At 37.5% G+C, this 16,948-nt stretch overlaps 2 protein-coding genes and 1 long non-coding RNA gene across 3 annotated transcripts; 2 read left to right on the top strand and 1 right to left on the bottom strand.

The window, feature by feature from the left end:
- Nucleotides 1-4,008: 4,008 nt before the first annotated feature.
- Nucleotides 4,009-5,687, bottom strand: LOC125139489. The gene is made up of 3 exons (XR_007138526.1): nt 5,542-5,687; nt 5,169-5,191; nt 4,009-4,105 (listed from the first exon to the last, which is right to left on the bottom strand). It is a non-coding gene; the product is annotated as an uncharacterized LOC125139489 (long non-coding RNA).
- Nucleotides 5,688-7,118: 1,431 nt separating this feature from the next.
- Nucleotides 7,119-11,521, top strand: LOC113663861 (cytolytic toxin-alpha-like). Its single transcript, XM_027179306.2, has 6 exons — nt 7,119-7,185; nt 7,348-7,440; nt 8,516-10,275; nt 10,663-10,782; nt 11,101-11,189; nt 11,302-11,521. Exons 2-6 carry the CDS (start codon nt 7,350-7,352, stop codon nt 11,519-11,521), a joined length of 2,280 nt encoding a protein of 759 aa, XP_027035107.2. The 5' UTR covers nt 7,119-7,185; nt 7,348-7,349.
- Nucleotides 11,522-11,595: 74 nt separating this feature from the next.
- On the top strand, nt 11,596-13,479 carry LOC113663869 (galectin-7-like). The gene is made up of 6 exons (XM_027179313.2): nt 11,596-11,701; nt 11,817-11,918; nt 12,043-12,131; nt 12,251-12,440; nt 12,529-12,642; nt 12,904-13,479. The coding sequence occupies exons 1-6, from the start codon at nt 11,630-11,632 to the stop codon at nt 12,946-12,948; spliced, it is 612 nt and encodes a 203-aa protein (XP_027035114.2). The 5' UTR covers nt 11,596-11,629; the 3' UTR covers nt 12,949-13,479.
- Nucleotides 13,480-16,948: the final 3,469 nt, after the last annotated feature.

Raw genomic sequence — 16,948 nt, 5'->3', positions numbered from 1 at the left:
CCTGTGCTGCTGTCCACATACCCATATAGCTTTAACTGCAGACCCCAGGTACATGCTGTATGTGCTGGGAACATCACATTATCTTCTGTTTTTTGTAGAAACTCAATGTAAGCCAGGTCCTTTATGCAAAATCAACATTGTGGAAACTACTTTAAAATTAACGTGTGTCATTTTTAATGAATTTAAATTACAGTAGCTTAACAAATTGAACCAAATGCTTCAATTTAATTATATATTGACTATAGTCAAAAACTGTACTGCAGCAGTGACATGGAATGATTTAGAATCTAAAAGTAACCCTCTGGCAACAAGTTCTGTTGGAATGGTATGATCTAAATTTTAAATTTAAATTTAAATTTAAATTTTAGATCATAAAATTTGTGCCTGTCACTCAAGGTGTGCCCAAAGGCTCAGTTCTGTTCTGGTGAACATCATTTTCTTTCACATAACATGGATGGCTGGGTGCTTGTGCATCGCTCACCTGGGGATTACATGGCACCAGGATGCACTATGGGAAGAGGCAGTATGATTCTTTGGGCAATGTTCTGCTGGGAAACCTTGGGTACTGTCATCCATGAGGATGTTAATTTGACCACCTACCTATGCATTGTTGCAATCCGTGTACACCCTGATGGCTGTGGCCTCTTTCAGCAGGATAATGCACCCTGCCACAAGGCAAAAATGGTTCAGGAATGGTTTGAGGAGCACAAAAATGTGTTTGAGGTGTTGACTTCTGTTGATATTGTACTCCAAATTCCCCAGATATCATGTGCTGAAGAAACAAGTCTGGTCCATGGAGGCCTCACCTTGCAACTTACAGGACTTACAGGATCTGCTGCTAACATCTTGGTGCCAGATAACACAGTACACCTTCAGTGGTCTAAAAAGGGGGGCAGCAAAAGGGGGACCAACACAATTTTAGGAAGGTGGTCATAATGTTATGTGTGATCAGTGCACATACAGGTGCATCTCAATAAATTAGAATTTCATGGAAAAGTTCATTTATTTCAGTAATTCAACTCAAATTGTGAAACTTGTATATTATATAATTTCAGTACACACAGACTGAAGACATTTAAGTCTTTGGTTCTTTTAATTGTGATGATTTTGGCTCACATTTAACAAAAAATGACCAATTCACTATTTCAAAAAAATTTGAATAATTTATAAGACCAATAAAAAAACATTTTTAGTGAATTGTGGCCTTCAGCTCATCTGCCTTTTTTGGTCTCTTCTTTCTCATTTTCCTCTCGACAATACCAGATTCTCTGTGGGGTTCAGGTCTGGTAGGTTTGCTGGTCAGTCAAGCACACCAACACCATGGTCATTTAACCAACTTTTGGTGCTTTTGGCAGTGTGGGCAGGTGCCAAATCCTACTGGAAAATGAAATCAGCATCTTTAAAAAGCTGGTCAGCAGAAGGAAGCATGAAGTGCTATCAAATTTCTTGGTAAACAGGTGCAGTGAGTTTGGTTTTCAAAAAACACACTGGACCAACACCAGCAGATGACCCAAATCATCACGGACTGTGGAAACTTAACACTGGACTTCAAGGAACTTGGGCTATAAGCTTCTCCATTCTTCCTCCAGACTCTAGGACCTTGGTTTCCTAATGAAATACAAAACTTGAAAGGAGTTTTGAAATGAGTTTACTCATTTGAAAAAATGACTTTGGACCACTGGGAAACAGTCTAGTTCTACTTCGCACAGCTAAGACACCTCTGACATTGTGGTTCCGGAGTGGCTTAACAAGAGGAATACGACAACTGTAGTTGAATTCCTTGACACGTCTGTGTGTGGTGGCTCTTGATGTCTTGACCCCAGCCTCAGTCCATTCCTTGTGAATTTGGTTCTCACGGTTGGTTGTGCATCTTTTTCTTCCACACTTTTTCCTTCCACTCAACTTTCTGTTAAAATGCTCGGATACAGCACTCTGTGAACAGCCAGCATCTTTGGTAATGAATGTTTGTGGCCTACCCTCCTTGTGAAGGGTGTCAATGCTTTGTCAATGATTGTCTTCTGGACAACTGTCAGATCACAGTCTTCCCCATGATTGTGTAGCCTAGTGAATCAAATTGAGAGACCATTGTGATGGTTCAGGAAACCTTTGTGGGTATTTGGACTTGATTAGCTGATTGGAATGTCACCATATTCTAATTTTTTAGTGAATAGTGAGTCATTGGCCAAAATCATCACAATTAAAAGTACCAAAGACTTAAACTACAGTCTGTACTGAATTTATATAATACATGAGTTTCACTATTTGAGTTGAATTACTGAAGTAAATGAACTTTTCCACAACATTCTAATTTATTGAGATGCACCTGTATTACCTAATAAACAAATTATCTTTTATGCTATGCTGACTCTCTGTTTTGAGCCTTATATACTGTAACAACCCTAAATCCGTAGATGGTGCTCATTGCTCTCCTCTCATGCTCTTCATTGATCGTTACACCACTCCTCAGCTAGTCCTTTATCTTCATCAAGTAACAGTTAGTCAAAAAAAGACAGAAGTCAGGTCTCTATTAATAAATATATTGATGCTGCTAAACTAGGTCATAGACCAGCAGACTGATATCAGTGAGCAGACTGGAGACATCAATGTAGTCAGGCACAAACTTAAGATAATAGTGAGTCAGCCCCACTGGCCACTGTTTCACCTACTTTGGGACTGACCATGCTCCCCAAGCCTGACCATGCTATTCTTCAAATGATGCTTTTATACTACCAGAAAATATTCCTCCATGTGTTTCAGCTGAATGGATCAAATCCATTTTCTGAGGAATCTACAATGTATGGTCAGTGAAGACATGGTTTGCCAAGGCAGTAAAAAATTGAGCTGAGGGACTGAAGTGGCTTGTGGAGAGCCCTGATAATAACATATTGTTCGTAAAATTAAATTTATGTTGTGCTCAAAAGGGGGTCATTTTAAGTTCTTATATTCTAGAAGGGTCCCTGCCTTAAAGTGATTCAGTACCTCTGCTTGAGATAACACAATAGCAAATCAATTGCTGGCTGTGTTCAAATGTTACAACAGCCCTAATATGTATCAAAAATGCTGTCTGGTCAAATCATTCCATTTGGAGTCCTTAGCCCAAAAGGTTTGGGGATATGCATATTAGCCAAAACCAAGATTGTGATATTTACTTAAAACTTACCTAGATGTGGTGGTTTAGGTAGAATAGAATCTAAAACTTTTAAAATGTCTGACTGATCAATTCACCAAGATATAACAAACAATCTTTTGCTTTTTCAAAAAAATTTATATTTTACATGGGAAAACTAAGGTTGCCAATGAATTTTATCATAATACAAAGCCTCATACAAGTTGTGAGGATCCCCTGGAACTTTCACAGCACATGTAATTCCCCAAGAGGCAATAAGTGTAAGGAAAATTTAACTGACAACAAGAAAATTACCAGACCAAAATAAAACTGTTGAAAATGCTTCAATGGTGATTTGGCATCCTATTTGGCAATGAATTTTTAATATCATTGTTCTTTTGACTGTTAAAGCTTTATTCAGTCCAAAAAACACATTGAACATCATATTGAATGTATTTATTGTGCAAAATTGTTTAAACATAAAACATTTAAATTTCAATAAATGAAACAGAACTGGTCACAGCCACACTGTACAAAAACGTACAGATAAATTATATAAATTACATTTCAGTTTAAATTTCAAAAACATACTGTATCAGAAAACATCTAGGTCACAGCCACAGTTTACAACATTGTACAGGTGGTAACAATATCCCACATTAAGTGCTGCACATCACTGCTAGAACTTTGTGCACTTAAACAACTAAACATTTTTTATTAACAAAAAAGCTGGTTTGCCAAAGACAGTACTTTGGGCTTGAGGGCATTCTATCCCATTGACATCAGTACACGCTGTATGAAATCAAATCTATTTGCAAGTGATTTGGGGTAATGCATAAATGAGACCAAAGAGAAGACACATTGCTTGTGTGAGGTCTGGCATTCAAGTATTATGCCAACCGAGGAATTCAAATGCAAGGAGTTGGGGGGCTGAAGATTGGTGTGCTTGAATAAGATCCCCACTGGCACATCAAGGATCCAATTGTGATGATCAGACACCTAGTGAAGACACAAGAATAAATCTATATTGTGATCATGCATTTATTGTAGAACATCAATGCATATTTAGCAGAATTCACACTAAATATATGCACATCACTAAACACATCACTTATATTGTGTAAGAAAGATTCCTCCTCACACTTGTCCGCGTCTCTTTACCTCTGCAAAACAATGGGAGCGCTCCGGAGCACTGAGAGAACAAACCACACAAGTGAAATCAAATCTGGTTTATTCCAAACAGCTGCTCAAAGAACTGAGCTACAGAACAGAATATATACGCAATGAAATACAGTAAGCTATGGTGTATGAGATAAGGCGGAGGCCAAGTTTTGTCAACATAGATAGGGGTGTGCTAGAATGCTGCTTCCTCACAACTCTCATCCAAGCATTGAATGTCAGAAAGCCTGTACATGAGCAAAGAGAAACTGAGTGTCCTGCGAGTAATCTCTCAAGCAGGTCAACCTATCTTATCTTTTCATCCGGTCAAGAGCACTAAAGGAACAGGATAGATTCAAATCAAGAACATTAAATCAGAAGAGGTGAAGATGACATATAACATATAACACAGAAATACAATTTTACATGACAGAGAATCCTCGTTTTCTATTCCCTTAAGATTATGGTTACGTTATCAGCAAGCCTTACCATCCTGCTTATGTTTGCAGAAACACAGGGTACAAAAACAAGAAAACAAGTACACACTTATCACAGGTCAGCATGACCAGAGTGTGTGTGTGTGTGTGTGTGTGGGGGGGGGGGGGCACATTCATTTCAACATAGAAAGAGAAATGTGGAAAGAAAATGAAATAAGCACAAAAATTAATTACCATAAAGAAAATTCATTTCAACATATTGACATTGTTATTAGCCACATACTACCACATTAGCCACACACAAGTAAGCACAAAGCAAACTTTCAAGCTACTAATGAAGATGAACGTACAAAGACAATTGTGGTGTAGGCATGGAAAGGGTACAGTTTTTGTATGACCACCAGGTTTCAAACGGTAATGTCTGAGAAGTCCTCCTCTTTTTTCAGAGTTAAAAATGCAATACTTACATTTCCACATGTTCTTGTTTCACCTGCAATATAAAAACAATTGAAAATATAAAAAATTGACAGTTATTGACAAAACATCATAAAGAAAATTATATTTTATTATACTTAATAATATAAAAAAATTATGTTATTAATAAAACCAGCCTAAACCAGCAAATACGAATAGGTTAGCTAGACAATTAATTATTGATGATAAATGTGAAGATGGTCTGAACGGGAAACACAACGTGTCTGAAAGATTTGTAATGATGACTGGGCAGTTCTTTGTTATATAAATGGAAAATTAGGCTTTAAACAAACATATTTGACAATTAAAATATATATTTTATAAAATATAAAATATTTTCAAGTTAATTTCTGCATAATAATTTACCGAGTTTAAAATGGCTAACGACGAGAAGATTAATTCCAGAACTTTCCGGCATCAGCAACATGCATTAAGGACCGCCTATAGGATTATTCTACCAATCACTGCATTAGGTCTCTTTTTGCCAGGCAGAACTCCTTAAATAAACAATCACCATCGAGGGAGACCAGAGTGACTATTTTTATGAATCAGGAGTTTGAGTTCGTAACAGTCTAAATTTTAAATTTTAACTTTGCGGCTAAGCAAGTTAATCTAACTTGTATTTTTGAGTTATGGTTAGAAAATACAAAATTTCAAGTGTTAACTCAAGATTACTTGATTGTTTATGTAATGACAGAATTAGGGTTTACAGTGTACATAACTCAACGTTAGACTAACAAGGACTCTGGCAAGTCAACATGTCAACTTGTAAATTATACGTTGGTCATCCACATTTTCTAAACCCAGTTATCAGAGAGGTGGCAAGATGTTATTAAAAGCCAAAGACTGGGTCCTAGAATCAATATTTCTAGTGGCTCTTGAGTTAACAAATGGTACAGATCAATTCAAGAATCTCTTGACTGGAATGAAATGATACACTAAGAGTCTTGGTCTTGGTCTTTTTTATTTTGTAATGTAGTGGTAGTGGTGGTAGCAGACTGGTCATTCTGAGTTATTTATATTACATAAGACTTAAATGAACAGTTTTAGGGCCATTATTCAAGGTCTACCACGGGTCACAGGCATTATCGGGCATCGAGGCAGGATACACTCTGGACAGAGTGCTAACCCATTGCAGAGCACACACACACTCTCAGTCACTCACACAATCACACACTATGGACAATTGACGATGCCAATCAACATATCATGCATGTCTTTGGACCGAGGGAGGAAACCGGAGTACCTTGAGGAAACCCCCGAGGCACATGGAAAACATGCAAACTCCACACACACATAAGGCGGAGGCGGGAATCAAACCCCCAACCCTGGAGGTGTGAGGCAAACGTGCTAACCACTAAGCCACCGTGCCCCACGACTTTTAGCATAATTTGGTTATTAAGTAATGTGTATATGCCCCAGAACTTAGCCTTGGGGCACACAATGCACAATATCCTTCTAGCAACAAGTTCTTTTTAGAATGGTATGATCTAAAGCATTCCAGATCATTGCCTGTAGTACTTATTTTAAATGAATGTAAACGACACAGTTGCTCACACAGAATTGAGCTTGCATACAAAAATATCTGGCTTAAACTGAAAACAAAGAACAGAATATTATGTGATGTACATGGTGTCTGTATATGAAGCAGGTTCGAGGATATACGAGTATGTGGAGTCTATATGATTATATGAAAATAGCATGTCAGCAAACACCATTTAGGTTCATTTGCATTCCATGTTTGGCAATACTTATGCATACTGTGTGATCTTAATTTTGCCCTGAAGCTTCCTGAGAAGCCACACCAGCCCAAACACATGGTGGCTGCCAAAGAAAGATATCTTTTTGATCACGTGCCCAGATTATTTGCCTCAAATTAATGTAGGACTTTAAACTAGGACTATAAATATCTCTGAAACCAAGGTAAATTTCAGAGGAACCTGGTTCAGATTAGAAGCAGAGAAGAACACAACTGGGAATAACAGGTCTCATATACCCACATATATTTAAGTAAGTAGTGCTATCTGTCTATTAATCTTTATAATTATATATGTACAGTATATGGTTTATGTGCCTGGAAATTTTGAGAAAGATGTATTCCTTTTATCTTGAGAACAACAACCATAGATTATTTAGAAATACTTATTAACAATATTGTGATTTTCTTGAAAGCCATGGAGCCTAAAATCATTCAGATGGCAGCCCTGGGAAGGGCCCTGTATCCTGGCATGTTGTACGACTGCCGCAGTGACTCTTTTATTCCAGGTAAAGCTTTCATTTATAGTATAATTTTGTAGATTGTAATGTTTATTGTCCATGCTAATGCAAGACCGATTTTACTTGCATTCATGCCTTTTCTATGAAAGTGTACAGGTTGATGATGAGAGCACTCTATGTTCGAATTATAAGTAGGTATGTGTACTTTAGATAAAAAGATCAAGAGAAAATAGAAAAGATTTTATTCTGGTTGCTTTCGTTGTTGGTTTAAAAACGAAATGCATAAGAATAAGGATGCTGACTTGAGAGCTTGTCATTTGAGTGGCTACATAATTCCAATAAAAGCTTTGTGCCTATGAGTGGCATAATCATAGCTGTATGAAAGATTTGGTGACTGCATTTACCTTTAGCCATTGAACATTGGAGAAGGCTTATCTTATTGGAAACAAATCCATTTTATTAAGTTGCACCTTCAATAATTGTGCTCATTCCTATATAAATGTTAATCAATCAGGTCAAGTTGATCCAAAGAGAATTTTTTTTTTAAATATAAGTTGCAACTTTGAAAGTTTCAACAAATAAAGTGTAGTAGTTCCTTTTTGTTGTATTGGCTAATGCTGTTTAAAAAAAATAACAGTCATAAACAACATTTATGGCAAATTCTTGGTGTCTTTTGGATGTTGCGATTTTTTGTCTAATTTGGTAGCTCTTTCGGTCATACTTTGCATCAGCATTATACTAATACATTAACATGTACACCACATTGTTTCTATATGGCTTTTGCTTAAGTTTCACCTGGACAAGATTGTTCCAGATGTTGTTGTACAGATATCTCACCAGAGAACTGGTTTTCTCAGAGCATAACAGTATCTACTAAAACAGTTATTAACAGTTTATTAACTACTAATAATAGTTGTGTCATCCGTAAAGAGGGTCTCACGGAACAAACTTTACTTGAATTTCATGATAAGTCAAATGTTGGTTTCATGGCTTATATACTAGGTAAATGCTGACAGAGGAGAGCAGTTCTAAAGCAGATATAATCGTGTTGTACAAACATGGTCAGATAGGTCAGATAGGTCACATGTGATACAGCTGTCATATCTCCTCACTTGTGTTTCAGGTGTTACTTTATGGGACAAGAAAGCATTGCGTAATGATATTGATGTTCATGACCAGACTAGAACATTTGTCAAGCTTGCTGCCTCTGACAGCCTCAGTTCAAAGGCCAACCTCCTAGATGTGAGCGCTTCCCTAAAAGCTAGTTTCTTTTGTGGATTGGTGGAGGTTGGAGGATCTGCCAAGTACCTACAGGATTCCAAATCCTCAGCACGTCAGTCCAGAGTTACTATGCAGTACAGCCAGACAACAAAATTTGAACAGCTCACTATGAAGGAGCTCGGTAATATCACCTACCCACAAGTATTTGACCAGAAATCAGCCACTCATGTAGTAACAGCTGTACTGTATGGAGCTACTGCTTTCATGGTGTTTGATTATACAAGTTCAGAAAGTGAGAACAAGCAGGAAATTGAAGGAAACCTTCAAGCTGTGGTCAAGAAGATCCCTACTATTTCAATTGAGGGGCAAGCATCCCTAACTATGAATCAACAAGAGAAGAAATTATCTGAGAATTTGAATGTAACCTTTTATGGTGACTATGAGCTCGATGAAAACCCCACCACATATGCTGAGGCTCTCAAGGCTTGCAGTACGTTGCCCAGTCTGCTGAGGAAAAAAAGCAGTAAAGGTGTTCCATTGACTGTGTGGCTGTATCCTCTCACACTTTTGGATGCTAGAGCTGCTAAGCTGCTAAGAGAAATAGGTTTGAGCCTGGTGGCTAAAACAGAAAAATTGTTGGAGGAGCTTGATGAAGTACAGAGAAGATGCAATGATATGATCAAAATGCCAGTTACAAATGATTTCCCTGAAATAAAGGAAAGATTGAAAAGCTTTCAGGAACTACTCGGTTATTATAAAGTAGCATTCCAGAAGGCACTGGTCAGTGTTTTGCCAAATATTCGGAGTGGGGCCGTGGATGACAGTGCACTGGGTCTTATCCTGGAGAACCATTACAAGTCACCATTTACAGCTGCCAACATGAACAAGTGGTTAGATGACAGCTTAGGTGAATTAAATATACTGACGTCCTATACCAGTGGGCTGAAAGACATGCCAGTTGTAACATCCTCAGGGTCATTTAATTCCATCCTCTTTGATGCTGATGTTGATGTGTTGGTTTCGTTTACATTTACATCTTTAATGAATGAAGACTCCTTCATAACTGCTATCGAAGACTTTGTGAACTCTGAAGGGTTTAGTAACTTGGACCAAAACAGTGCAAATGCTTTCACATTCCAAGCAATAAAGCCTTGGTTCATGTCTTCTGATATTTCAGCAAAAATGAGGCAGAATCTTTCTCTCTTTACAAGTTTTTACAAGGCCAATAAAAATGTGAAGAAAGTCAAATTCATTGTTGCCTCCATATCTGACCCCAGCAATCCAGGATCCTCTATCCGACTTTATCAGAACGGCACTTTGACTAATGCTAACTTCCAGCCTGTATCCAAGCCTGCTGCACCTGTGGTGGACACTAGTGATGGGAAAGTCACCCTGAACCTTTCAAAATCCACAACCGGAGATACTCTACAGTTCAAAATTGAGTACAGAAATACCCAGCCAACCGATTCTGCAAGTGATGCTACCGCATGGAAAGTAATCACAACTCCAGATGCAAAGACCACCTTTAACTTGACTGGAATAAAGCAAGACGAGCAACAATGGGTCCGATACTCAGCTATTGGTAAAGTGGGAGTGAGTGAAGCCAGCGATTATGTCCCCTTCGTAATAGCAGGGAAGATCGATTACGCAATAAGTCAATGGGTCAGTAAAGATTATACTTCTAATTATTCCTGTTCATGCTTACATTTGTTTTCATTCAGATTTTTTAAAAATGTAACCAGTGGTAAATTAAGATATATGTGAAAATTTGGGGATGTTGTAGCCTAGTGGTTATGGTGTTGGACTAGCAGTCAGAAGGTTGTGAGTTTGAATCCCATGTCCACCAGGCTGCCACTGCTGATCAAGGACCCTCAAACCTCAATTGCTCAGTTGTATAAAAAAATTAGATAAAAAGAGAAGTCATCTGCTAATTGCTGTAAATGTATAAATAAGAATCAGTCAAATGATTAAAAGTTACCTTTATCAGTAATATGTACATTAATATGTACATATACTTTCATATGTTGCACATCATTTCTTTTCCCACAGAGCACCTCCATGCCAGTCCTCATTGATAAAATAAGGAACAAAATTATGACCAATACAGGCATGTCACGCTGGTCAAACTCTATTATCAAATCAGAAATTCAAAATGCTGTCAACAGTCCTGTAAGTAGTGAATTTCAATCAAAGTTCACTTTTTTTTCTTTCTTTCTTTCTTTCTTTCTTTCTTTCTTTCTTTCTTTCTTTCTTTCTTTCTTTCTTTCAATAAAATCAATAAATAATTCAGATTTCATGTGCACTGTATGCCAAAGCTGGACCAGTAAATGCTACAAATTTATATTATTAAATTTGGAAAGCAGAAGTTGTAGAAATGTTGTTACTTCAGTTAAATCAGTGTTGTCTAGTTTAGATAAAAAAAATGTAAAAAAAAAAAAAAAATTATATCACCAATTGATGTATGTTTTGTGCTTCGACTATCCACAGACTATTGCTTACACTGGACCAATTACTGGAGGTCTGAAAACCGGAATGGCCATGTATTTCCAAGGCAGTGCTCTTGCAACAGGAAAATCGTATGTTTTCATTTTAAGGGTTCACATTGACTTTTTCCATAATCTTGTGTTATGTATTTTGTATGGATTTTTGTAGATAATTAATTGTTTGTTTTTTCTATTATACACACAGCTTTGAAATAGATTTTATAGCCGGGGCAAAGGAAACTGGCGATGTTACTCTTTACATGGGTTTTAATATTGATGATTCACTGTCCTTCAACACCCGAAGGGGTCAGACTTGGGAGAGCCAAGAACGCATAACATCGTATACTGTTGCCAAAGGATCAGCCTTTGACGTATTTTTTGTGGTCAAACAAGAAGGCTGGGAGGTATGCAGATTAAAATCATAAGGGGATCCACACAATATAAAGAACAATTCAAATCTGTGTATAAGAACCACACATCTGTACTTCCAGGTATATTTAAATGGGCAGAAAGTTTATCTGTTCAAGCATCGCATGCCAGTGGAGAAAGTGACTACACTTCACATTTATGGAGACACTGTCATTAACATCATGGGTACTATTCCAGTAAGTTATACACTCTTCTCAAGCTCTTCACTGTATGCTTTTGTGTGTATGTGCTTTTAAAAGCATTCATAAGCAGAATTTTTAGAAGCATGTATAACGTGTTTGCTCTCTTCAGAACTGGAGCAATTCTACATTTGGTAAGGAACTAGCCTCTGGAACTTCACGCACAAAGACTTCTAACATCCAGACTGATGTGCCAAACCCAGTCAGCAACCCTGTGAGTAACTGAGAATTAAAGAATATTTCATGTGATATTAAAATGTCTAGAAATTTCACCTAATACAAGTGCAATAATGGAGATTCATCACAGAATAAACCAACAATGTTTATGATCACAACAGAAAAAAAACTACGCTGGCAATATCCCAGCAGAAATGAGGCCTGGTGTGGCTTTGTTCTTCAAAGGGGTTGTTCCTTCAGATTTCGATTGGTATGTGTAATCTCATTTCACTTCATGACACTTTCAATAAAAAACAATATGGAATAGATATGATTAAAAGGTCTGACTCGAATCTGGTGCTGCCATTTACACCTTTAATTTTCTTTCAGCTTTGCAGTAAATTTGCTGTCCTCCCAGACGAATGACATTGGTCTCCACTTTAAACTCATGCCAAACCTGGTGGTGTTTAACACCTGCAGGAGTGGTTTATGGGAAGAGCAAATTGAAATTAAAGCAAGTCCATTTGTCAAAGGAGGAGCCTTTGATTTCTTCCTGCTTGCTTCTACAAAAGGCTTTGAGGTGAGATAATATGGAAAAAAGAAAGAAATTCAGAACTTATTTTTCAAGAAAAAATGGATTCATTAAGTTTACATTTTGTTTTTTTCAGGTGATTGTAAACGGCATGCCATGCTGCACGTTCACTTACCGCATGCCAATAGAAAAGATTAATTCTGTTCAGGTCAATGGAGATGTTTTTATGAACACATTTGCAACTTTTGAAGTAAGTCATTTTCATATAATGTTGGCAAACAAGCATTATTTTTAAAAAAAATATATATATATATATTTATGCATGGATCATGCTCTGTATGATATAAGCATTCATTGTCCACTAAAAATTGTTGGTCTTGTGTATAACGAGTCAGAATGTCTAATACTGAGTTCCTTACTAAGCCGTATACAGTAAGCTTTTTTGTTTAAAGACTTTACTCTCATGCCTAACAGGAAAGTAACGAGATTTTTGTTTTGTTTTTTCTTCTAGGTTGGCAATGTTAACATGAAAGCCCTGGTTCCTGCCAATATTTGAGGATTCCAAATCACCAGTGAAGAACAGTAAAATGAGAAATTCTTTACTGTTTGCATTAGTCTATAAATACACAGACAACTTGGCAGAAGAAATGGTACAAGTCATCTTTAAATAAGATTTAAATGTTAAAAAGGTTTTACATAAAGATTAAGTGTAATAGAGGTATGATTTTGACTACTTTTGACCATCATTTAGGAAAAGAAAATCACAAAAGTCAATGTGTGATTCTGGCTTTGAAATGAACAAAACTCCACACTTATACGTTTACTTGTTCCTTCATACCTCAAACAAGAACATGAGGTTGAACTTATTTGCTTTCTTCATACATATTTAGCATCTTTTCTGTTTCATGTCCACCTTAATTAGGGGTGAAATGCTATTTTGGACCTCTAGAAAGTGCTCACTTCTAAAAAAAATGCTGTGAGTGAAATATTAAACATTACTTAATTAGACAAATGTATTATGATGTGATTATATGATTCAGTTTCTTAGCTGTAATGAATTAGAAAAATAGCAACTTCTTGCATAAAGCATTGCAACATCGTACTGGTCATAATCATTGAATAAACATTCATAAAACAATGGTTTTTGTCATCTGTGCTTTATTTCTTTGAATAAAAGGAAGGTATAATGTGTGTATGACTTCTGTAAGGTATCATAATAGAGAGAGAGAGAGAGAGAGAGAGAGAGAGAGAGAGAGAGAGAGAGAGAGAGAGAGAGAGAGAGAGAGAGAGAGAGAGAGAGCAAATGAACTGAGGATAATTTTGCAAAAAAATATGTCCTGGATCTCGTCGTTGTTACTGCTATGCTATTTTCAATGGTGCACCGATGCTAAGCTGAAACTTTGCTGTGCACCAAAAGCAAAATGTGTCATATGAATGCTCGTGTTTCCGAATGATTTCTAAAAAAAAAAAAAAGGTTTTTTGGAAAATCAGCATTCAAGGCTAGAGGCTTTCCAATCTCAATACTCAATACAGTTCAATTTTAAACTGTCTCTATGTGTGTGTGTGTGTGTGTGTGTGTGTGTGTGTGTGTGTGTGTGTGTGTGTGTGTGTGTGTGTGTGTGTGTGTGAGAGAGAGAGAGAGAGAGAGAGAGAGAGAGAGAGGAGAGTTTTAACACACACACACACACACACACACACACCAAACTACATGTCTCCTATGTACATATATAAATCACTAGGTTTTTTCCAGACTTCACTGTAGATGGTGAGATGTTAATATATGGAAATGCCTTTAGGTCCCCAAATGTGTTTTCATGACAGCTAGAGATACAATATCAGAGCTCTTTTTTAATCTGCAAATGCAAAGCAATCCAACAAGGCTGTGGTAGCTTTAGCAATAAAAATGCCTGATAGCCGTAACAATCTTAGTTTTATTCAGGTGAGGCTCATTAATTCAGCCCAGGAAAACAACCCCCCTTCTTTGAGACCTTTCCTCATATGCGCTCTGACTAGCTGATTGTTCAGAGCCTTTAAGATTTTATTTTCTGTAATCGCTCCTTCACTCTCTAGTTCATTAGATACTGTATAGACATGTTTATACTATACAGCTGCAGACACCGGACTGAATTTTTGCAAATCTCCTCATATAATGTGTCACCATACGAACATGTTTCATCAGATTATGTAGACTGCTATTCCAGCAAGTCCTGGTTTAATGAGCTTGTTACTAGAGACGTGATAATAGATCCAGAGAGCTACAGTAATAGTAATTTAATACATTCTGACCAATCAGAATTGAGAAATTTAATGGTGCTGTGTTGTAGAAATGAGACCCAAATGATTAGTTATTGCTCCTTTAAGGCATTTCCTAGTAAATGCTAGAAAATGTAAAATCTAATGCTAAGTTCTAAAGGCTACTCAATTCAGTGCCATCTGGTGGTAATTCCAGATCATGATCCCAGATCATTTCAGATTCTGCTCTATGCATGAAACGACCAGCAGTTCACAAAGGTGTCAAAACAACCAGAGGTTACTGAAGACATGGACACATGCAGGTATGTTGCTTGAGGTTCAGATGAATAAAGGTCAAGGTATTAGATCAGTGTATATTTATCAGAATGGGAAAAAGTTTGATCTCACTGACTTGGACTTTGGGTACAAAATAACTTCCCCTAGATGTTTGAACAGCTGAGTTACTGATTAAATTCGAATGACAGGTGAAGACCTACCTCTTCCTGAAACTCTTAAACTAGTTCTTAATTTTCTTGTTTGTTTTGTTTTTATTTTACTGAGCCACATTGTGCTTAATGTTTTTTGAAATAAAATGAACCATTTATCTTCATATCAACACACTTGTGGACCTCGTGTGTAACAAAACTGGCAAGCCAGCCAGGAGTTATCGTTCATCTAATAAATGAAGAGATTGATTTAGTTATTGAGAAGGAAGATAAGGATGCAGCACGTCAGTTTATTGGCGTTGTTTTGGAATTAATTAAACGAATGAAAAATGAAAATGCTCGGGAGGCAGAAAAGAGTTTAAGCGAGGACGAAGATGAGCTGGCAAAGTTAAAAAAACAATATGCAGACCTCCAGCTGATGTTTCAGAGTTCCACAAAATCTTTGGAGAGCAAAATTACAAGGCTTAGTGATCAAGTAAAGAAAAAAGAGAGCAGGTTAGCCTCAGCTATACTTAGGGATGCCGAGCCTCAGCCATCAAGAGTGCCAGAAGTAACCATCAGACGTGATTTTAAAATTTGTGGACAAATAGGTGAGAGAGGTCAAAAGGATAGACTATCATACACAAATTTGATGCATCAGATAGACAGTGGAGTTCAAAAAGGACATGCTGAGACAGAAATTGTGGACGCTGTTGTAAGATCTATCACTCCCGGCCTAAGCCTTTGAGATATGCATGAAATTAAAAGCATTTTGACGCTTCCCCAATTAAAAATGATCCTAAAGGGCCATTTCAAAGAAGATGGGCCCACCGATTTGTACCACAAATTGGTAAACATCACACAGGATTACCAGGAATCAGGATTACACAGGATTACAGGATTACCAGGATTACACTTATGTACGTCGCTCTGGATAAGGGCGTCTGCCAAATGCTGTAAATGTAAAATCACCTCAGAACTTCTTGTTCAGGGCCATAGAACTGAAAGAGAGACTTCTGATTGCCTCCAGAGACGGTGAGGCCGAGGAGCAGTATAGTGTTGAGCTCGTCCAAAAGAAGTTCTTACGGTCTGTCAGTATTGGTCTCATAAGTGACCACATAAAATTTCAGTTGAAAGTTGACTTGGAAAACCAAAGTATTACAGATGAAGAGCTCATTGAGAGGATGAATAATGCTGCAGGTATTGAAACAGAGAGTCAACAGAAACAAAAGAAAAATGCATGTGCAAAAGTGACAAAAGTAAATGAGCTCCAGGCTGACGTACAAGCACTACAAAGATTGGATAGACAGGTAGAAGCAACAGATAATCCTCCAAACGAGAAGCTGAGTTGTTCGAATCACAACCATCCTTCCATTATGGCTGTCCATTCTCTAGAAAGATATGTAAACTGAGCCACGTTCCCAATGTCAAGACAGTGGGAACATTGAGCAGTGTAATCATTGTTTTAAATGTGGTCAGCAGGGACATTTGTCAAAGGGTTGTAGGGCACAGAGACATACAGTTAATGTGGACCAAGTAATTGCAGTTGATCAAACTTTTCAGTGGATTGTAAAAGGGCCGAGAGGCTCATACGATTGGTCAAACAGGGATATTCCAGCACTTGTGAGGGAACAGTTAGAGGAAGCCGACAAAGAACAAAAATACCACCTGGTGAGCCAAAAATGGTAAAGTGTTCTGTGTGGACTGTTCCTCTGACATGTAACCAGAAGATGTTGTTTGTTCCAGTTGAGAGTCCTGAGTGGCCTGAAGGATTAACAGTCACTGAGAATGTAGTCAGGCTCCAGAGAGGCTCCTGGCCAAAGGCCCTCATCCCATTATGTAATGATACATGCCATGACATTACACTTCCACCACGCACCATGTTAGGCCATGTACAGA

The sequence above is a fragment of the Tachysurus fulvidraco genome, chromosome 18, assembly GCF_022655615.1.
Source record: "Tachysurus fulvidraco isolate hzauxx_2018 chromosome 18, HZAU_PFXX_2.0, whole genome shotgun sequence".
NCBI classification, from domain to species: Eukaryota; Metazoa; Chordata; class Actinopteri; order Siluriformes; family Bagridae; genus Tachysurus; species Tachysurus fulvidraco.
Note: the sequence above shows the minus strand (reverse complement) of the source record. Positions and strands in the feature narration are given on the sequence as shown.

What these genes read in the sequence shown, in the direction of transcription:
- LOC113663869 (XM_027179313.2), top strand. Translation starts at nt 11,630, where the DNA reads ATGCCAGTGGAGAAAGTGACTACACTTCACATTTATGGAGACACTGTC. An exon ending in CAAACCCAGTCAGCAACCCT is followed by an intron (nt 11,919 to 12,042) that starts GTGAGTAACTGA and finishes TGATCACAACAG; the next exon opens with AAAAAAAACTACGCTGGCAA. An exon ending in CTTCTACAAAAGGCTTTGAG is followed by an intron (nt 12,441 to 12,528) that starts GTGAGATAATAT and finishes TGTTTTTTTCAG; the next exon opens with GTGATTGTAAACGGCATGCC.
- LOC113663861 (XM_027179306.2), top strand. Translation starts at nt 7,350, where the DNA reads ATGGAGCCTAAAATCATTCAGATGGCAGCCCTGGGAAGGGCCCTGTAT. An exon ending in CAGTGACTCTTTTATTCCAG is followed by an intron (nt 7,441 to 8,515) that starts GTAAAGCTTTCA and finishes CTTGTGTTTCAG; the next exon opens with GTGTTACTTTATGGGACAAG. An exon ending in ATTACGCAATAAGTCAATGG is followed by an intron (nt 10,276 to 10,662) that starts GTCAGTAAAGAT and finishes CTTTTCCCACAG; the next exon opens with AGCACCTCCATGCCAGTCCT.